The 23,423-nt window shown below is 40.9% G+C and overlaps 2 protein-coding genes across 2 annotated transcripts in view; both read right to left on the bottom strand.

Moving 5' to 3' along the window:
• The window catches only part of LOC139462195 (rho family-interacting cell polarization regulator 2-like), a 127,438-nt gene extending 122,254 nt beyond the window's left edge, over positions 1–5,184 (bottom strand). The window contains exon 1 of the mRNA XM_071243767.1: positions 5,050–5,184. The gene's annotated coding sequence lies outside the window, so the exon portion shown is untranslated. The remainder of the gene's footprint in view (positions 1–5,049) is intronic.
• A 4,379-nt stretch (positions 5,185–9,563) lies between these two features.
• Positions 9,564–22,284, bottom strand: LOC139461753 (prostaglandin reductase-3-like). Its single transcript, XM_071243209.1, has 13 exons — positions 22,196–22,284; positions 20,701–20,843; positions 19,316–19,403; positions 18,396–18,491; positions 17,055–17,153; positions 16,494–16,533; positions 15,972–16,000; positions 15,031–15,105; positions 14,043–14,114; positions 13,554–13,615; positions 12,251–12,350; positions 11,521–11,706; positions 9,564–10,731 (listed from the first exon to the last, which is right to left on the bottom strand). Exons 2-13 carry the CDS (start codon positions 20,835–20,837, stop codon positions 10,660–10,662), a joined length of 1,056 nt encoding a protein of 351 aa, XP_071099310.1. The 5' UTR covers positions 20,838–20,843; positions 22,196–22,284; the 3' UTR covers positions 9,564–10,659.
• Positions 22,285–23,423: the final 1,139 nt, after the last annotated feature.

The following is a 23,423-nucleotide window of genomic DNA, read 5'->3' as shown; positions in this document are numbered from 1 at the left end:
CTGAACCAGACAATCCTGTGATTGACATCATGAGCATCGATCAATGCAATTGGGATACGATGACCTGCATGAACCAAGTCAGTGAGCCTGACCACTCGATCCCGTTAAGTCACCTCTTATGACAAGCATGGGTTGCTGACGACCAATACTAACCCGGATCTTCAAGGGATACATATCCTAAGGATTTTGTTTGTTTGGTGTTTAACGGCGCACTCAGCAATATTACAGCTATATGACGGCGGTCTGTAAATAATCGGGTCTGGACCAGACAATCCAGTGACTGACATCATGTGCATTGATCTATGCAATTGGGATCTATGACATGTATCAACCAAGTCAGCGAGCCTGACCACCCGATCCCGTTAGTCGCCTCTTACCACAAGCATAGTCGCCTTTTACAGCAAGCATGGGTTGCTGAAGACCTATTCTACCCTGGATCTTCACAGGATACATATCCTAAGAAAATCAGATTAGGTCAAAGATTTGCTCATGTTCATATATCTAAAAAATTGTAATCTCAAAACCCCTAAAATCAGACAGTTTTTCCCTAGAATAAGTCCCAGAGCTACAGATAAGCTGCGTATTTACATAAAATAAGCTCCCCAAAATAGTCAAAACCCAATTACTTTCAATTAACTTGCATACAGAAACACATGTATTAAATGAAAAACTTAAATGTATAAAAACACCACGCATAAATACTAAATACCCAATGAAGCTTTTTCAGCATGAGTACAACAAAGCTAATGTCCGAAACACAATTACGAGCTTTTCAAGCCTATAGTTAGACCGTTATATACATCTAAAACATAATTGAATTTTTTTTTAAATTACAAAATGTTTACTTATTTGGGGGAAAAGCCAATAGGGTAATGAATAGATGAGTGAATAAATATTGGTTACCCAATGAAAAATGTAATAACCCAATTAAAATAGAAACCTTCGATTAAAACCTCAGTTGCCGAAAACTTTATCTATAGCTCTGAGTCCAAATCATTTACATTAACGCAGTTGATAACTTTCACAACAATTTCTGAAAGATTTGCTCATTTCTTAATGAAATCTTGTCAGAGAAACACTGACATCATCATGCCTTGTCCTGTCTTCAATTTAGTTAACTCCGCTAAGATCAGTCCACATATAAGTCAATACTAATAGAAAATCTATAGAAAATGATCTGGTGTATAAATGAGCTTGGGCTAGGAGACTCAACAGTTGTTTATACGCCCTTCATCTGCACTACTGCCAATAAGCTGGGCCCCGTTCCACAAAAGGATCTTAGCGCTAAGTTGATCGTAACTCCCATTCTTTAACACTGACTTTCGACAATCTTAGCGCTAAGATTGCTTTGTGGAACAGTGCCCTGATCCCAAACAATGGATAATTGTGAGTAAGAGAGTGAGTGTAATTTCATGCTGCTTTTAACAGTATTCCAGTCATGTTACAGTTTGCCAGCTAAATGTGGGAGGCAAGCCCTAAGTGATGCAGGTCTTTGACGTTTTACCACTTAGGTGGAACTCCTGTTTTTATCCATGATGATATGTCAACCGTTTGATTATATGAATATTGTGTTTCACTGCAAGCTCACACAAACCACATTGTCCAGTTATAATTTTTTTTTAAAAAAGCCACACTCAGCAACATTCCAGCTGCATGAAGGCAGTCTGTAAATTATCGAGTCTGGACCAGACAATCTACTGATGGACATCATGAGCATCGATCTACACAACTGGGATATGTTGACATGCATCTACTGAGTCATTGTGATTGACCACCCCATCCCATTAGTCACCTCTTAATCCCATTAATCCTAACCCGGATCTTCACAGGTCCAAGTTTTAAAGGGACTCTCTGCTTCACGGTCCAGTGGCCACAGGCACTTTCCTCAAGCCCACAGCAGTGTTGTTCCTAGCCTCTATCAACCAAGGGTCCTTAGGGCCTAGCCTCCATCAACCAACGGTACTTAGGGCATAGCCTCCATCAACCAAGGGTCCTTAGGGCCTAGCCTCCATCAACCAAGGGTACTTAGGGCCTAGCCTCCATCAACCAAGGGTACTTAGGGCCTAGCCTCCATCAACCAAGGGTACTTAGGGCCTAGCCTCCATCAACCAAGGGTACTTAGGGCTTAGCCTCCATCAACCAAGGGTACTTAGGGCTTAGCCTCCATCAACCAAGGGTACTTAGGGCCTAGCCTCCATCAACCAAGGGTACTTAGGGCCTAGCCTCCATCAACCAAGGGTACTTAGGGCTTAGCCTCCATCAACCAAGGGTCCTTAGGGCCTAGCCTCCATCAACCAAGGGTACTTAGGGCCTAGCCTCCATCAACCAAGGGTACTTAGGGCCTAGCCTCCATCAACCAAGGGTCCTTAGGGCCTAGCCTCCATCAACCAAGGGTACTTAGGGCCTAGCCTCCATCAACCAAGGGTCCTTAGGGCCTAGCCTCCATCAACCAAGGGTACTTAGGGCCTAGCCTCCATCAACCAAGGGTACTTAGGGCCTAGCCTCCATCAACCAAGGGTACTTAGGGCCTAGCCTCCATCAACCAAGGGTACTTAGGGCCTAGCCTCTATCAACCAAGGGTCCTTAGGGCCTAGCCTCCATCAACCACGGGTCCTTAGGGCCTAGCCTCCATCAACCAAGGGTCCTTAGGGCCTAGCCTCCATCAACCAAGGGTCCTTAGGGCCTAGCCTCCATCAACCAAGGGTACTTAGGGCCTAGCCTCCATCAACCAAGGGTCCTTAGGGCCTAGCCTCCATCAACCAAGGGTACTTAGGGCCTAGCCTTCATCAACCAAGGGTACTTAGGGCCTAGCCTCCATCAACCACGGGTCCTTAGGGCCTAGCCTCCATCAACCACGGGTCCTTAGGGCCTAGCCTCCATCAACCAACGGTACTTAGGGCCTAGCCTCCATCAACCAACGGTACTTAGGGCCTAGCCTCCATCAACCAACGGTACTTAGGGCCTAGCCTCCATCAACCAACGGTACTTAGGGCCTAGCCTCCATCAACCAAGGGTACTTAGGGCCTAGCCTCCATCAACCAAGGGTACTTAGGGCCTAGCCTCCATCAACCAAGGGTCCTCAGGGCCTAGCCTCCATCAACCAAGGGTACTTAGGGCCTAGCCTCTATCAACCAAGGGTACTTAGGGCCTAGCCTCCATCACCCAAGGGTACTTAGGGCCTAGCCTCAATCAACCAAGGGTACTTAGAGCCAAGCCTCCATCAACCAAGGGTACTTAGGGCCTAGCCTCTATCAACCAAGGGTACTTAGGGCCTAGCCTCCATCAACCAAGGGTACTTAGGGCCTAGCCTCCATTAACCACGGGTCCTTAGGGCCCCTTGGTGTCAATTAAGGGGGCCCTCTAAAATTTTGGAGGGCCTCATCCCTGATAAAGCAAAATTGATGATTTTTAAATCCTACTGTTTGACTGCAATGTTTACTTATAATACACGACCTTTAAGATTAAAATTACATTGAGGTAAGTGAAGGGAAAAGCTTAAGTGCACCCAGCCAGACGCGTTGTTGTATTTTAATTGCGTCATGCACAGAAATGTTGCAGGAATCCCACAAGGCCGCAGTCACAGAACACTGCCACAGAATTTTCATCTTCTAAATACATCTTTTTTACTCTTCTACCAACGTTGCAACCTCTTATACTAATTCCAAGTGCCACGGACAAGCTGACATGGTAAGGATGTCACCTGTCGGATGACTTAAAGCCCTGCTACATGCTCTCTGTCAACAGGCCGCATAGTAGGGTACTGAGACTTGTATTTCATATGAACATGCTCAGCCTCAAGTTGAAAGCAGAAGTGACAATCCACGCCAATGAGGCATGACGGCACACCATCACCCAAATCAGGCATTGGGCCCCACTTAATTCTCATTTTCTAAATGCATCTACTTATGTCGCGGCCTCTTATACTAATTCCAAATCCTGTGACTGGATTCGAACCACAGACAAGCCGACAAGGTAAGGATGACCCCACACCCTGCTGCATACTCCCCGGCAACAGAATACACGACCTCAGCCACAGCAGTAGAAACTAACAGTTTTAGTCCACTAATCCTTCTAATGATAACATATAGCAAAACCTTTAAAAAAGCAAATTTCTACTAGTCCTTATGATACCTTAACTATTGGGCAGTTTGGCAAGGACTACAGGACTAGTGCCAATTTCTAAAACTGCATTGTAGGATAGTGAGACTTATTGTGCTCATATATGAGAACGTGCTCAGCCCACTTTGGGCACCAATGTAGTGGCCATCAAATTTCTGAGTCCCATGATGGGATTCGAACCCCAGACCTTCTGACCTGAGGTCGAACACTTTTCCACATGACCAAAGAGGTTAATACCATCAGGAAGTTGACAAGGTAAGGAAACCTGCTATATGAGATGACTCCATGGTCTGCGACACTAGCAAAGAACAATGTTGGCTATTCTGTGCCATGAAATCCACAACATGGGGTATGTCAATTGACAAACAGTTCCTGATATTTCATAAATATCAAAGAATGTGATGCAGTTTAGGTTATTCTGATTATCAATCATCATTATTTAATTTTTAAACAGGAACTCTTGGCTCCCTGTAGAAAAGTTATCATAAACGCTGCAACTGACCTTTTGCTAAACAGCAGTCATAATTTGATAACTGATGTTGTACATACATTAAAATATCTGCCGTCAAAACTAATGAGTATGACCATGTTTGAATTTACACAACTCAACATCCTATGTCATAATATTTATAATACATGGGAGGACATTTGATGCCACACTTATGAACTGAACCAATCATATTTAACTGATACCACACAAATAATTGTGCATTATAATGAGACATCAGTATCATTCAGGCCGTCCTTGAACTAAAATGAATCTGCAAGAAGTTCGAAACGGTCTCATCTGAGTACAAATGCAACAAATGTCGCCAAAAAATCATGACATGAACTGCTAAAACATGCCCCATCCTTCATGATCTCCATGAAGTGTTGGAACCGTCACTTCACGTCAAACACAACATGCAATATATCTTTTACAACACTTACCAGGCTGTTGATTCTTACGTCTTCACTACAACTAGATTGTCGTTAACGGATACATTGAGTGAACGTATAAATAGAAGGCCTAATGATCTACTATTACTTTCTAATGCGGTACATCCGTCTGACTCGCTGGTTTGTTTATGCATGGGCTTGGAAAATGGCTGATATTTTCTCCCACTGAAAACCATCTTCTATTTCGATTTTGTTTATCAATATACAGCACATATCAGTGGTTCTTCCCATATCTATCATTTATGATATAGGGATTGGGTGTGTTTAGTTAATGAGCAATATAACTCCCCTTTATTGGGTTATTTGAGATTGATTTTGTCGCCGACAGGGGTTCGAACGGATGATGGAACAGCGGAAGTGAAGGACACGCGAGAAATATTCTCTGAAAAGATTTTTCCACATGTTTTCAAACGCCACTATTCTGTCTTTTTTATTGGCATTTTAATAAGAGGTTAGCACGCTAAGTCTTTATTTGCATGTTTATTTTGACAAACAGGAAATAACATAGGCGATGACCATTCGGACACCTGTCTCCCCATCTTCATCCATGGGCCATTTGCCAATATCAATGTTGTAACAGTTACCTCCCCTAGACCGACGGGCACCTGTTTCTGGGCGGTTACGCAATTCAAAGATTCCAGGCAATTCGTTTAATTGAAAAGATGTATGCTAACTTTGACCTTTCTATTTCCTTCGTATGGTATCGTGATGTATTTATATGTAACGCTTAATCTTTTGAAAACTATTTTATTATGTTTTAAATTAAAAATGCAATGACAATGTTTTCTATTAAAGAAAAAAAATCAATTGAATATTTCGAAAAATGTAAACTGTTTTAGCAAGATAGCCAACATTTTGTTTCCATCAAGGAGGAAACATTGATCGACATATATATTCTTTATTTGAGTCTATATTTGGTAAACAGAGTCATTGTTTACAACAAGTTTTTTGGCGTTAAGGCGAAATTATTAATATTGTCTTTGCGTATATTTAGGTTTTGTTTTGGATTTTGGTTGAGGAATGTGTTTTTTAGTTTGTTTAACGCATTCTTGCTAATACACGATGTAATTTGTAGTGGCGTCATAACTGCGCTTTTGATTTTATTACATGGAGGGACGGGCTAATGGTTTCTTTAAGGCACAATATGTCGCCGAATTTACATAACTTAAATATAAAAAGAACTTTGAAAAAACGGAATGGACCCAATGGTTACAGCACTGGCGGTAATACCGTAGTATTTACGAAGTGTCCCTTGTCGCTTTTAGGTAAATCTTTATTTTCAACATGTTCGAAGCCGTCGCCAAACAGTGTCTAACTTTTAGATTTTCGATATACCCTCTGAAACCAATTGAACCCATTTAGGCCCATTGAAGCTTATACGCATGACTCCGGCAATATAGAGCCTCTGAACGTTGCTGATTCGATTTTAATTTTTTAGAGTGTCACGTTTTACCATAACTGCCCTTTCTTTATGTTTCACTATAAATTATGTAATATTTGGAAATTTGGTCTGTCTTTTTACCCTTAACCCCCATGAACTGCTTATAGTGAAAATGTAAATGACAGTTTTGAAATGTATTGAATTAATTTGCATGCCGTTGAGTTGAATCAAGAAACGACTCTTTAGAATTTTGTTTTAGCTAATTGTTTACCATTGTTTTATTTATATTTCCTTGATGAGTCAATATTTCAAATATAAGCTGAAGTGCATTAAGGATCCAATTCTACCGTCGCAGGTTCGTGCGTGCCCGAAACTCAGGCACTTTGTGGACCGGTGACCTATAAACTTTAGAGTGTGTGAGTGAGTTGGGTTTAACGCCGCTTTTAACAGTATTCTAGTTATATCACGGCGTGTCAGCTTAATGTGGGAGGAAAGCCAGAAGTGATGCAGGTCTTAGACGTTTACCACTTCGACGAAACCCTCGAGCACGGGTATGGTGCTGACAAACCTAGAAACATAATCATAGGTGTCTGGCGTGCCCAAGGGACGCAACCCTGTACAGCGAATTGCGGCGCCTTAGACGACTGGGCCACCCGTGCCTCCTGAAAACTTTTGAGTTAGTGATGTGTCAAGAGAACATGGGCCAAAGTACCAACCTGTTTCAGTGGTCTTCAGCAACCCATGCTTGCCGTAAAAGGCAACTATGCTTGTCGTAACAGGCGACTAACGGGATCGGGTAGTCAGGCTCGCTGACTTGGCTTTCGATAGTTAATATAAATACTTCAGTTTTGATGATGGTTTTGCTTCTCCGCCTTATTTTGAACTTTCTCTTCGTTTTACATGCACAACATAGAAAACTATGTATTTCCCCCTCTCCTGGGTATCGCCTCCGTGAACTGGTAAGTTCGATCCCCGGCCGCGTCATACCAAAGACATTATACGATGGTACTTGTTGTTACCCTGCCTGCCATTCGACTTTTAGGAGCTAAAACAATAACTGGTCGGCACGGAGTCTCTGAGTTGGGCATACATGTTAAACTAAAGCATTGTATCTCAATGTGCTAGCACTATAAAACGGCTTTAATCTGGACAAGTACAATCAGCTGTAGAAGTGTAATAATCTCGAAGGCGACGATAAACCCCATTTCACCTCGCTTCATCACCAGGCAACCATTTTATACGTTTTATTTCGGGCACTGGCCTAATGCTTGATTGACAGTGGTTATGTTGCCAGAAATATAACTGCATCTTCCTCAGGTTCACCAGATTTAAATAAAGGATTAAAGCCTCAGGTTACCTACAAATTGATGTTAATTAATAAATATTATTATTTTATTTACTTATAACATGGAAACCATATCTCCTGATATTCCTGTACACGTGGTTTGTTTGTGTGTTGTTTAACGCCGCACTCAACAATATTCCAGTTATATGACCGCGGTCTGTAAATAATCGAGTTCGATCCACGCAATTGAGATACCATGACATGCATCAACCAAGTCAGCGAGACTGAACACCCGATCCTGTTAGTCGCTTTTTACGGCAAGCATAAATTGTTGAAGACGAATTTTAACCCGGACCTTCACGGGTTTGTGCACGTGGTACTGTAGAGGGTTGTAGAAACGTGGAATTTTGATGTAATAACGATGCCATAAGTTTTATTTTCATAACCACCAGATTTTCATAACCAAACGTGCGGACTGGCCGACACAGCTCACCCACACACTGATTCACTCACTCACTCACTCCCATACTGTGTGTAACGTCGTTCACAACTCACACTTGGTCTTGGCATTTTATCAGTGGTCTTCACAGCGTCTTTTATTGAATCGAGTCCCAAGTTATTGACGTTTTCAACTAGCTTATCAAACGGGTGTCAACAGCCAAGACGTGATGCTGTGAAACCTTTAACCGTTTTCGTTTGCAACGTTTGTTTGTTGTTTAACGCCGCACTCAGTACTTTTCCAACTATATGAGACCGGTGAAGATTCCCGGGTAGAATAGGTCTTCAGCAACCCATGCTTGCCGTAAAAGGTGACTATGCTTGTCGTAAAAGGCGACTAACGGGATCGGGTGGTCAGGCTCGCAGACTTGGTTGATGCATGTCATCATCCCAATTGCGTGGATCAATGCTCATGATGTTAATCACTGGATTGTCTGGTCCAGACTTGATTATTTACAGACCACCGTCATATCACAGTGAGATAAAATGCACTTACATTGCGAGATGTGTGTGTGTGTGTGTGTGTGTGTATTTTTGTGTGTTAACATGAATACACCACTCAGTATCATCGATGGGAAGAACTATAAACCATTGAAGATATGAAAATTGTGTCACCTATAATACCTTACCTTAATATAAACTATTGTGATGAAAAAAAAATTAGATTTACCAACACAGACTTGTTATTGTCAATAGTGTTAATTGCTGAAGATGGAAAGTAACTGTTTTTGTTATATCTCAAATGTCCACAAAGTAATCTCTGAATCAATGTGCCACCACTCCCCAGTGGAGTGAAATGTGTTGATTTTTTTAGGAATTTGTTTTGTGTATTTACTCAAAGATACTTCTTGATATTTATTGATAATTGATTGATATTTAGTGAGTGAGTGAGTATGGTTTTACGCCGCTTTTAGCAATATTCCAGCAATATCACGGCGAGGGACACCAGAAATGGGCTTCACACATTGTACCCATGTCGGGAATCGAACCCAGGTTTTCGGCATGACGAGCGACCGCTTTAACCACTAAGCTACCTGACCGCCCCTGATCGATATTTTGTTAACGATTATCTATCTCTATGATCTGGATCGATATCCAGTTCTACCACTCAGACACAATATACTGACTCCAAGCCGACCAGTCATAGTTTTAGCCTCCCTGGCCCTGTTTTAGCCGAATGCCAGGCAGGGTAACAACAAGTACCATCTTTTAACTTCTTTTGAAGCGGCTGGGCATACAACCTTCCACTCTCCGGGTGGATGCTCTACCACCAAGACCACGGAGGTGGTCATATCACAGTGTGTCAGCTTGATTGAACAAAGGATTGCAAGACATAAGATCTGATATAAAAATAACTTTATTTCAAAATTACATGACAGATTATCAATCATTCAATCAGCTGCGGTTGTATCCTGCTACCAATTTGTAAAGAAGCTATTCCTAAACACATAATGTGTTTTGGATGACTTTCACAACTTGATGACACCCAGGGGTGAGAATGATGATACGATTACTTATTTTGGGTTAAAAGCTATTCTTTCTTTTTCATGTCTAATATTCTCAATTAACCTCAAATTTGTTTCACTCCTGCATCTTGGCATGATGATCAACACATCTGTAGCCACATGATGTAGACTTTCCATCAATCCAAATAAAATCAGATCATTTACACCCATGTTCCTCTCTGCAACCCCATACCACGACCCTACAACCACCTCGCAGATTGTCTCAGGTGAACCTTGACAGCCCATTCTATATGAAGGATGCGTGTGGTCTTGAGCAAATCAGATGTCAGCTTCCTAAAACAGCTAATGAAAAAGAAAACCCACAAACGCAAGCATCTTATGTAGGTACTCCCTTTTGAGGAAGCTGCCATGGCACCCGTAATATTCCGCTGGTGAAACAATATAGATGCATGACGGGAATCTATCCTGGAGTTGATGGCGTGACATTCTCGGTTTGTAGGGACTTCACAATTGATTTATTCAGGGCACAGGTCTCACGACACTCAGAATAGTCTCATGAAACTTCAGAACATGATGGAAGCGTCATCAAACAAGTAACACAATAAGTGTATTCTCAACAAAACACAGTTCAACCTTTAATATTTCCATTTGGAACTGGTCGTTTATGTTCATTTTAATGATACAAAATGAAATAATTCTGCTCCATGAATTTAGAGGCCTGATTGGCTGATTTAGATAGTTCACCTGATAGGGTTTGTCAGATCTTCATGTAGTGAGGTATCTCATTGGAGTAACAGATTTGATATTAATGATATTGTCTTGCCCTTGCCAAGAAGAACTCGTTATCCAATCTTTGGGGGAAGACATATTGACATTTTTAAGAGATCCCTGATTTCACAAATTGTCTTTGATTGCAGTGTCCGGCAACATTGCCTGGACAATTCAGTGTACTACTGTCCCGGTAACTGCTTTTACAGCTTGCTGGATGTGGAGGCCTTCAGCTGAACCACGACCTTGCCCTTGTTCGTGCCCTGGTACATGTACTGCAACAGTAGCATACAGCATCTCCAGCAAGGCGTGACTGACACACAAGTAAAACAGTCCTGCTTCCTAATATATCATTAGTCATTAAAACATTAATTGTAAAGACGAAACAAGAATATTTATAATATAAGTCATAGCCTTAAAATATATTTTTTATCTATTTTTTATATATTTAGTCACCAATTTTCTTCTTTAAATGAGTACATAAACAAGTGAATGTATTTCAACGTTAGCAATATTCCAGCTACATCACAACGACCTGTAAGGACAAACCAGTGATTGAAGGAATGGGCAATGATATTTACAACTGATGCAGACAGAGATCGAACCACCAATCTTCTCTCGCCTTTCAGACTTTATTTGAGAAAATGAATGTTATTTTTCATCCTCACCCATGGAAAATGAAGCAGAATGGAATCTCAGAACCCAGTGTGTTTCATGAAAACCATCAAAATGTAACCTGGGTAAAGGTGTGTCATCAGACCTCAACAACATGGATCTTTCTCATGCTGTCAACCACTGGTTTTCCTGACCCCGACTTGACCACTTACAAGGCCATCGTGACATAACTGATGTAGTGCTGACCTCAGCAACACTCACTCACTCACTCACCACCCTTTTGTACGGTGGCCCATACCCACCACTGGTGAGATCATTTTTCACTGTATGCCTCTATGTTTTATCTGGCAGCCACCAGATACTTCCATTGGTGAGATAAAATATAGAGGCATACAGTGAAAAATGATCTCACCAGTGGCGGGTATGGGCCACCATACTTTTGTACTCACATCTATAGCATCTGCAACACTGTCCAGCCCTACAAAGGGCCCTGTAGGAGTTGTCTCCCCTTGGTCTATCACGCTCTGCAGCTTGCCCTGGGAGAGGAGCGTGATGAGTTTGGCCATGTACTCCTGTATGTAGTTGGTGTAATGAAACAAGAAGAAACCTCGCACACTTGCTGATTTGGGCAGAAGCTGGAATAACAAATTTTAAAAAATGTTACACAAAAAACAGCACATACGACATTAAATCATGATGTGTGTGTTCAGAGTGAGTGAGTCTGGTTTTAAGCCGCTTTTAGCAATATTCCAGCAATATCACGGCCAGGGACACCAGACATGGGTATCACACATTGTACCGTTGAAGGGAATCGAACCCAGTCTTTGGCACGACGGGCAAAAGCTTTAACCACTAAGCTACCCCACCACGCTTCTAGAAAAGTATGTTGTACATATATACATTGCAGAGGATCAACACATTTTCTAATCATGTTTACCGTAATGCATCTGTTTGTCGTGCATGAAACATAATCATCACACAGAACAATTAATGGATTGTTATGCAACTAGGAAACCAGAGGCAAGGATGATTCAAAATGCAAAGATAAAGCAAATAAAAAATTGTAAAAATGAGGCATACAGCCTTATCTTACAACTGGAAACAATGTGTTAGGATATTCCGTTTTCACAGAAGAAATTTGGTCCATTTGGCAAACATTTGTGCTTCCTGTTGACTTACCCGTTGTGGCAGAGCTGATGTCCGTGAAGGTTTGAACCCAGTCTGACTCTCATAGCCCGAGATATAGCCAATCACGATCAACCGACCCTTTGTTGCCAAACTGAGAACAAAAACATAACCTAAGCTTCAAACGTGCATGAGGTGAGGTAAGCTCATCTTCCTTATACAAGGGAGTTCACTTACTATAAAACTCCAGTTTCCACCCTTGCCAAACTAGGTTGGACTTTTCAGACTCAATCGCAGCGCCACCAGTGGTTATTGCGAGTTATGTCCCTCCTATTTCCCAATCAGATACCATCTCTCATATCACTTGCATTTGCTTCAAACAAAATGGCGGCGCCAGTCTAGATTATCTGATCGATAATCAAGACCTATACAACAATCAAACGGGTCTTACCCGCATCAGATCACTTGAGCACCTTGATTAAAAACATGAAAAGATTTGCAAAATATATGTCAATGCCCAGTTGACGGTAAACATGCTTTGCAAATGCTGCAGTCGACTGAAATCATCACGTTGTTTACACACCGAATGTCTACTTTGTAACATGATTTTGATTGGACTATGCATAGACTCTTTAGTTCAGCCAAAATGTAATTCCGGAATTCCAGCCTAGTTCGGCAAGGGTGGAAACTGGACTTTTAAAGTCAGTTAACCCTCTTGCCTCTGGAAAATGCGGTAAGGTGACATGGGGTTAACATTGCATTCAACATTATAGCTCTTGCACTAGTCCAGATTAATGCCGGTTTTATAGCACTAGCCTAATAAGATACCATGCTGTAGTTTAACAAGGATACCCCTCTCAGACACAGCATACAAACCAATCACAGTTATGTACACTTGGTTCAGCAGGAGTACTTCAGTTGTGATACAAGTGAGTGAGTGAGTGAGTATGGTTTTACACCGCTTTTAGCAATATTCCAGCAATATCACGGCGGGGGATATCAGAAATGGGCTTCACACATTGTACCCATGTCGGGAATTGAACCCGGGTCTTCGGCATGATGAGCAAACGCTATATCCACTTGGCTACCCGACCGCCCCATGGTATAAGAGACCCAGGTTAAAATTGTTATGCAGCATTCCATGCTTGTCGTAAGAGGCGACTAACAGGATCGGAGAGTCACGGCCCCTGACTTGCTTGATGCATGTCGTGTATCCCTGTCGCATAAATCAATGCTCATGATGTCAATCACTGGATTGACTGTTCCAAACACGATTATTTACAGACCGCTGTCATTAGCTGGAATATTGCTGAGTGAGACTTTAAAACAACAAAGAACTATTTACAAGAATACCTACCTGTTGACACAAGTATCAAACATTTCTCCTCCCACAGACTCGTACACCACATCAATTCCGCCCTGCAAAACACATCATAGCAGAAACTGAATTTGGAAAATGTACCATTATGAATATACTGCTTCCACCTACAGAACTATTCAATACAGATCTACACTGTCTCATTTACCAAAAAATCTACAAAAATAGTACAGTTATGTTTAACATACAACGTTTAAACTCGAGATACCATTTAAGATGATGTAATTTTGTTGTCCCTCGAAAACATTATTTGGCACTCTGCTTGTCAAAAAAACTATTCTTTATGATCTCAAGGACTATGAGTAGACAAGGTGTCCCTGTGGTGGTATTAAGGAGCTGTAGCTTCAATGAAGACAGTTTGTCTTCCAAGTTTTCACTGTTGATAAAACTGAGCTAATCTTGTTCAGGATACTCTGATAGTATTCATACTGAAGTGGAGTTTTACTCTCTGACAACTATCTAACATACCGGGTATTCCTTCTTCAAGACGTCTTTGACACTCTCCACTTTGTAGTTGATTGGTCTGTCACAGCCAAGACTCTATTAGAAAGTTGGAAATACAATTACATGGAAATAATTATATGGTCAAATGTGTGACTTCAACATACTTGCAACTCGTAGACAACTCATACATAGGAAGTGATAATGACTCCTTCTGTGAGTGAGTGAGTGAGTGAGTGAGTGAGTGAGAATTCTATTGACGAATACTTATGTCACATGCTACTTTAGGTCTTCCAGACTTATGGTGTTGCTTGATGACTATCTTTAATACATTGTTCGAGAGACAAGTCTTGGAAGTTGACAGATGACATACTAGACAAAATTATGGATAACAACTTACAATAAATAAAGAAGTTGTTATCCTTAAATTGTGTCTACTTTATCTTTAATATGATCTGTAAATAATTGACTATGCACTTGAATCATGCTACAAGGTTTGGTTTGGTTTGTTTGTTGTTTAACGCCGCACTCAGCAATATTACAGCTATATGATGGCGGTCTGTAAATAATCGAGTCTGGACCAGAAAATCAAGTGACTGACATCATGAGCATTGATCCATGCAATTGGTATACGATGACATGAATCAACCAAGTCAGCGAGCCTGACCATCCGATCCTGTCAGTTGCCTTTTACAACAAGCATAGTCACCTTTTACGGCAAGCATGGGTTGCTGAAGACCTATTCCACCCGGATCTTCACGGGCCCATGCTAGGACTATGAAGGCTTATTATGACTGGAAGTTTCAAAAGCCGTTTTGCTATGAGGTAAGGCAAGACTGTCAGTCACATGCTAGCACATTCCTGTAAATGCAAGAGTGTACTATACTTCAAAGTACTTATAGTAATACCCATTATCAAATTGATCTGTTCGGTTCTAGTGAGTCTACACTGTCGACCAAAGGTAGTTATGTCTTTCTGGTATGACTATTATCATTAGTTACCTATTTAAACATACCTTTAGAAATTTCACTTTTTCCTCGCTAGAACATGTACCGATAACATGACAGCCAGCAAGCTTCGCCAGTTGGACCTGATAGAGAGACAGAATAATCAACAATAAACAGGTCTACCATGTAGGCCTGATATTGAACATCAAAGTCTTGACACTGAGCTGGTTCTGAGACAAGTTTATCACTTACTGTTTAAAAGCCGCACTCAGCAATATTCCAGCTATATGATGGTGGTCTGTAAATAATCGAGTCTGGACCAGACAATCCAGTGATTGACATGAGCATCAATATACACAAATGCATCAACCAAGTCAGCGAGTCGCACCACCTAATCCAGTTAATCAATTCTTACAACATGGGCTGCTGAAGACCAGTTCTGACCCTGATCTATACAGGGCTTTAAGATAGGTATCATGATATATTATTTCGGAGTGTGTGAATGTATTTGGTTTTTGATGTGACAAAAGAACATAAATGATTTGTTATTTCTGATACTCAAGAAACTTAAGACAACGTCAATACACACACCTTTGCTCAATGAAGCAGTCAGCAACATTACAGCTGTATGACGGACGTTTGTAAATGATTAAGTCAGGACCAGACAAACCAATGACTGAAGGGCATGATGACACACTATCAGGGCATGGTGACACATAATCAAGGCATGGTGACATGCCATCAGGGCACGGTGACACGCCATCTCAGGCAAGATGACACACCATCAGGGCATGGTGACATGCCTGCACAGGCACAGTGACATGCCATCAGGACACGGTGACACACCATGACCTGCAATCACCCAAATCCCGGAGCCTGACCCTCTGATTGACTCTCATGGGACACTCACAGTTTCATGGATTTGACGTAGGAAATTTTGAATGAAAAGATTTCAACAGGAAAAGGAAAGGTTCAAAGTTCATAAAAACATCTGTCAGTAGCCACTCACAGCAAACTGGCCGGTGCCCCCTGCTGCAGCTGCAACAACAAACACACCTCATCGTTACCTTAGGCAGCAGCATCGTCAAAAAGAAACAAAAATTTGGTTGTGAAAAAAATAAATGAAAATTTCAGTTCGACTTCTCTGACATGGGTACAATGTGTGAAGCCCATTTCTGGTGTCCCCCGCCGTGATATTGCTGGAATATTGCTAAAAGCGGCGTAAAACCATACTCACTCACTCACTCACTCGACTTCTCTGAGTTTTTATTTTGAAGCAATGACTGAAACTTATTTAATTTGTAAAAATATTTCCCTCCCCAATTAAATAGTTGGCCTCCTAGTAGTAGTCATGATCTCACTGTATGCTTCCTAGAGTTCGACTTCTCTGAAATGTATTTATTTTGAAGCAATGACTGAAAACTTATTTAATTTGTAAAAACATTCCCCTCCCCAATTAAATAGTTGGCCTCCTAGTGGTAGTCATTATCTCACTGTATGCTTCCTAGAACGTAAGGTATGATTTACGTACCTGTCACAAGAACTTTCTCTCCTTTCTGGATCTCCCCCACCTGGCAAATAGAGCAGCATCATTACTCAACATAAACTCCAGCTGTAACCATAACAACCCTGCTGGTGGTCATAACGGGGATCGGATATTGTCACATAAACATATTTCAAATAAATCTCTGTTATTGTGAACACGTAATGATAAAGTTGTCACATGTGTCACTAGGGGTCAATAATAGCTTTCAACTCTGAGGCTTGACAAGGCGGTATATACATATATTGAGGAGGCCAGGTGATGAAAGGGTGTTCAATCTTACATGTCATGACTTCGGTTGTCTGCATGCTGCATGTGGTCTTTCTCTTGCCCACTGTTCATTTTATACTTCAACTACTGCTTCACTGTAAGGTATCCCAATGTTTTTTTAAATCACTTCTCCTTGGCACTGGTTGAAAATGTAAAACCTCAAACTCTCGAAAAGCTTTCCCTCAATGTTATACATTTTCAACCAAAACATTGGAGTCATGTTTTAACACAAGCGTAAGTCTGATCGGTGATCATGTAGATCAGCCGTTGAAAGCTTACCTTGTCTAAACTGATGGCAGCTGTCAACCCACTCACGGGAAAGGGGAGTAACTTTGGGTTGGAACTCGGAACAGGAATCACATGTTTGGCTGGCAGAAGCTGAAATATACACCTACACGTTCAACTCAAATATACACCTACACGTTCCACTCAAATATACACCTACACGTTCCACTCAAATATACACCTACACGTTCCACTCAAATATACACCTACACATTCCACTCAAATATACACCTACACGTTCCACTCAAATATACATCTACACGTTCAACTCAAATATACACCTACAGGTTCCACTCAAATATACGCCTACACGTTCCACTCAAATATACACCTACACGTTCAACTCAAATATACACCTACATGTTCAACTCAAATATACGCCAACACATTCAACTCAAACATACGCCAACACATTCAACTCAAACATACGCCTACATGTTTAACTCAAATATACACCTACATGTTTAACTCAAATATACACCTACACGTTCAACTCAAACATACGCCAACACATTCAACTCAAACATACGCCTACATGTTTAACTCAAATATACACCTACATGTTTAACTCAAATATACACCTACACGTTCAACTCAAACATACACCTACACATTCAACTCAAACATACACCTACATGTTTAACTCAAATATACACCTACACGTTCAACTCAAATATACACCTACACATTCAACTAAAACATACACCTACATGTTTAACTCAAATATACGCCTATACACGTTCAACTCAAACATACACCTACCTGTTCAACTCAAATATACGCCTACACGTTCAAGTCAAATATACATCTACACGTTCAACTCAAATATACATCTACACGTTCAACTCAAATATATACATAGATGTTCAACTCAATCAATGGCAATTAAAAAAATTTAAATTTGGAGGATCTTATATGGCAAGTCCCAGCCAATTATGATTTCTTCAGATAAAATAATAACAATAGATTTGGCTGAAACTAATAGTAGGAAGTGTACTGTATGTCCCTTCTAACACATAAACAATGTTCAATGACATAAGGAGCTGTTATTGATGTAAGGGGCCATAAAAACAGCACTTTCTGTCAGCCATGTTGAATCTTGATCAGTCATGTGTATCACATGGTGTCAGAAGACAGAAGACAAAATTCCTGCAGCATCCCGTAATTACATTGACATAATGTCACAGGAGAAATGACATTGTGTGATTTATGTCACGGTTTTGACAATTTGGAGCCCCTATCATAGATTTGAGTCAGAACAAATGTAAATAATGTAATAAAAGACATTACATGCATTTGTTATTGTGGATAATTTCAAAACTTGAATTTTCAAACCTTGTATTCTGTGAAAGCCCCCATCACCATATAGAGGACTGACTGGCCGACCTTCACCTTGCTCTGATCACCAGCAGCCACCACTTCACCAATACCCTGAAAGTGAGAGGAATACTGGATGTTATACCCTGAATGTGAGAGGAATACTGGATGTTATACCCTGAAAGTGAGAGAAATACTGGATGTTATACTCTGAATGTCAGACAAACACTTGATGTAATACCCTGAATGTCAGACAAACACTTACTCATGGTGCTAGAAACCATTATGACCCCTGTTAATGGAGCAGCGTGCCTCTATTTTCATTCTCAGCTCCCAGCACAGTATACAATCCAAGCTGTTAACATTCACATTACCATCTCATCCTACCAGGTACCCATTCACTGCTATATTTCAAACAAAGTCACTTGCCTAAGGAGACACCCACACGTGCTATACCTTCAGTGTGGGGCAGGACGAAGCCCTAGATACACTCGGGAGTCAAGCTGCTGAACACGGTCACTAATCTACCTTTCCTCTGCAACCAAACTTCACCTGATTGTGACCTGTGATCTGTACACACGACTACATGCCACTACGGCATGGTTAAACCTTCTTAGTTGAATCATGTGATCTTGTCTGTCCTTAACGCTTAGTTCCATCCTGGTACCCGTAAAGATCCGGGGTAGAATAGGTCTTCACCAACCCATGCTTGCCATATAGGACAACTATACTTGTCATAAGAGGCAACTAACGGGATCGGGTGGTCAGACTTGCTAACTTTGTTGATGCCTGTCATTGCATCCCAATTGCGCGGATCGATGCTCATGATGTCAATCACTGGATTGTCTGGACCAGATTCGATTATTTACAGACCGCCGTCATATAGCTTGAATATTGCTGAGTGCAGTGTTAAACAACAAACAAACAAAAGTTCCTACCTCAAAACCGATGTCGAACGGTGGTTTAAGCGTGGCATCGTATCTCCCGGCTGTGTAGTTGATGTCCGAGGCATTGATGCCCACGTACCTGGAAATGCATGCCTGTCACTGAACGCTGTAGCATCTCTCATCATGCTTATTTTTTAGATAAAGTAGAACGTCAAAACAGTTTTCAAACATTTAATGCATATTTCCAGGTCGATGAGTGAGGATGGTTTTACGCCGCTGTTTGCAATATTCCAGCAATATCACAGCGGGGGACACCAGAAATGGGCTTCACCCATTGTACACATATCGGGAATCGAACCCGGGTCTTCGGCGTGATGAGCCAACGCTTTAACCACTAGGCTACTCGACCGCCCCTCCAGGTTGATGAGAGTGGATGTGGTAAATGACTTGGTTTATGGATCTGCTTGATCAAAATTTTCCAATGTGGAATAAAAATGAAATATTGTCAAAATGAAATATTGAATTTATTTTTTTATGATTCTATTTGATTACATTGGTGAACACTCGTTTCATTATTGGATAAGAAAAATGGAGGCTACAGAAAGCTGTTTATATAGAGGTGAAGAACACACTTTGATTGTTTTTGCATAAATTAAATTATTTCAAAGCATGTCAAAATGAGAAGGACATGTGATATTTGTCCTTTCTTTATAAAAAGGGTTTCTTTCTTTTATTCAACATTTCTTCAGGCTGATCAAACAAATACTATATTTTTATTGACCTGTGACCCTCGACTTTTGTTGAAAAAAACTAAACAACATTCAAACATAAGACATTAATACAAGATACATCCCCGAGTCGTGGGTTTCCGGACGTTGAAGAGACTTTCATAGTTTTCTCGCTAATCACATGAACAACTGTAAAACATCTCATTCACGTACAGGCTAAAAGACAACTTTATCTTAAAAACAGCCATCATCTGAGGACTTACAATTTCTGTGTGACGCCACACCACACGTTATAGTGCAAGTATTCGTGATAGAAAACGTATGATGTTCGAAAACCTATGATCCAACAATAATAGTATTGTGTCATGAATAATAATAAAGGCATATATGATGCTGAAAGCTCTGATCGAAAACAGGCCAATCCGTGACGGTTGTCAAGAATCATAATAATATTTCAGAGTATTTTTTTAAGGACTACTGTTTTACAAAAACGCAATTTTCAGCGTTTCCACAGGGATTTCAAATCCCTGCTTGGAAAAGTCATACACATTTGTATGCAAGTTTTCATCATGAGATCCCCTTTATACAGAATGTCTTTAACCTGATCAAACATGTTTTGAAAAAATACAATATTTTTTATTGACCTACGAGCCAGTGGTGCTCGAAAAAGTCCTACACAGTTGTATGTAAGTTTTCATTATGACATACTGGTTCTGTATGAGCACATCCTTGGGGCCAGGCTGTGGAACGGGGGCCTCGATGATGGAGGTGGACTCCCGGAACTTGGGACTCAGCTGGGTACAGATGATCTTCCGCATCACTTGTGGGATCTGTCTTGATGCCATGATTGTCTACAAGTAGAAAAGTGAGTGAGTGGGTGAGTGGGTGGGTGGGTGGGTGAGTGGGTGAGTGAATGAGTGAATGGTTGGGTGAGTGGTTGTGTGAGTGATTGGAGAGTGGGTGGTTGGGTGAGTGAGTGAGTGAGTGGTTGGGTGAGTGGGTGAATGATTGGAGAGTGGGTGGTTGGGTGAGTGAGTGAGTGAGTGAGTTTGTATGTTGCTTAACACCGCACTCAGCAATATTCCATCTATATGAAGCCTGTCTGTAAATAATCCAGTCTGGTGAGGTGAGGTGAAATTGGGTTTAACGTCGCGTCCAAGATTATTGCACTTATATAGCGACGTCAATAATCAAGTCTGGATCAGACAGTCCAACGACTGACATCATACGCATCGATCTACACAATTGAGATATGATGACCTGTATCAAACAAGTCAGCAAGCCTGGCCACCCAATCCTCTTAGTCGCCTCTTACGACAGGCATGGGTTGCTGAAGATCAATTCTAATCCAGGATTTTCACGGGAGTCATGGTTGTTAAATGTGTGAGCAAGTGAGTGGATAGTAGCGCTTTATGGATATCGACTTCTTCAATACTGCAAAGGTGACGTTTCAGTATAGACAACAGTATAAGGATCTATACTGAAACATCGCCTTTACAGTATAAAAGAAGCTGTTGTCCATAAAATTGTGTCTACTTTGTCATCCGTCAACTTCTAAGTAATGCCTATCCAACAATTAGTAGAGCTTTGTCTGTATCTTTAAATTAAACAATTAAATCTTCTTTCATCAATAACATAATACCAACCTACATGAACAGTGCTTCATATTGTTACTGGGCTTCAATAATCAGGTCACTGACCCCTGAAGACTATGGACCTCCATTTCTTATCATAGGTTGTTGGTCACATTCCCCCCGTGACATAATTGCAAGCATGATTCAGCTCTTTCTATATCTGTGTTTCATCTCCAACAACAAATTATACAACTGTCACCAGGTAATATGGTAATGTGTCACAAATATCTCGTAGTCCTATATAGCCTACTATAGTACAATACACAGTAAGATATCTCTTTACCAAACTGTGATGATCTGTGCAATTAGCTTGCGTTTTTTATCAGTTATTTATTGCTTTTTTAGGTATTTGATTATGTGTCGAAGTACACATTCTGAAGTAGGGACAAGGAAAATTGTAAATGATATATATAGGCTATTAGATACACGGTATATATAACATGATTATCATTGAGGATTAATCTCATTGAGGATTAAAATGCATTAACGATACTGAATAAATGATGGGACATGTTCAGAAATATTGTTTGATTTTTTTCAAGGCACGTTAATAATGCAAAAATACTTACTTTAACAGAAGCTTACTTATAACCTAGGTTACAGGATCTCGAACATTTAGTAGGTGCTTGTCAGGTTCATAGTCCATGCAAACAAGTCTCGCAATATTTGAGAGTAGCCTCCCCTTGATAGAGCACAAAGCTCCAGTTCATTGCATGTTACATATTGCAGCTCCACGCAGCGACATTTCAAGCCAAACGCGTTGACATTCGTCAACTAGTGTTATTATGGGACAAGCAGGAATGGCATAGACTGTCAGTCTTTCCCATCTCCTTTGTGGCACTGAATTTTGATTCCGACGTGAAATAATAAAAAGTGGTTTTATTTCTATTTTCCCTGTCGCAGTGGAAATTAATGATCCGGTCAGAGGGGTCGTGAATCAGTTATTTCTGAAAATAGGCCCCCGGCTTTTGTTCAAATTAATATTGACTATACAAAGCTCCTTGAATTCACGAAATAATATCAAAATGTGTTCAAGCGGCCCCTTGAAGAGACCAAGAAGACTTTCCAAGTCCTGTGTATGCTCTATAAGTAATTAGTTTGACGTGCACACAAGGACATTGTACAGAGTGAAGACTATTTTACAACATTTTTGTATTTGGGGTTACAATTTTTTAAGTTCATTATTGTAAAGAAAAAAATTGGAGTACTTTTGGGGTGGAGTCCCATGCCGGAATCGAACCCACACTCTCAGAGTGGTGACACTTTGGATTATTCTAAAATGTAGTAAAATAAGTTTGTATTTTTTATTATAATTGTGTTCGTGTTAACGTGTGTGTGTGTGCGTGTGCGTGCGTGTGCCAGTGTGTGTCCGTGCGTTGTTTGACGTCGCAGTCCCCATTAGTCCAGCTAAATGATGGCGGCCTGTACATAATCGACAATCAAGTGATTGATACTGAGGGCAAAGCTCCATGCCGTTGGGGTATTGTGACCCGCAATCAACCAAGACACCGATCCTGAACACTGGATCCAAGCTTTGGTTACATAGTACCTGTAGCGCCGAATGCCCACCGAGGACTGTTGAATGGATATTTGGACCGACTTGTTTAACCTTGTGTTAGCATTTACCAGGATAACTATAAGTGGTTTCTTTGCTTGTTTGTTTGTTGTTTAACGCTGCACTTAGCATTATACCAGCTATATGACGGCGGTCTGTAAATAATCGAGTCTGGACCAGACAATTCAGTGATCATGAGCAACGACCCACGCAATTGGGATACGATGACATGCATCAAACAA

This window comes from Haliotis cracherodii, unplaced genomic scaffold (genome assembly GCF_022045235.1).
Source record: "Haliotis cracherodii isolate W230 unplaced genomic scaffold, xgHalCrac1.p SCAF_15, whole genome shotgun sequence".
In the NCBI taxonomy this organism is placed as follows: domain Eukaryota; kingdom Metazoa; phylum Mollusca; class Gastropoda; order Lepetellida; family Haliotidae; genus Haliotis; species Haliotis cracherodii.
Note: the sequence above shows the minus strand (reverse complement) of the source record. Positions and strands in the feature narration are given on the sequence as shown.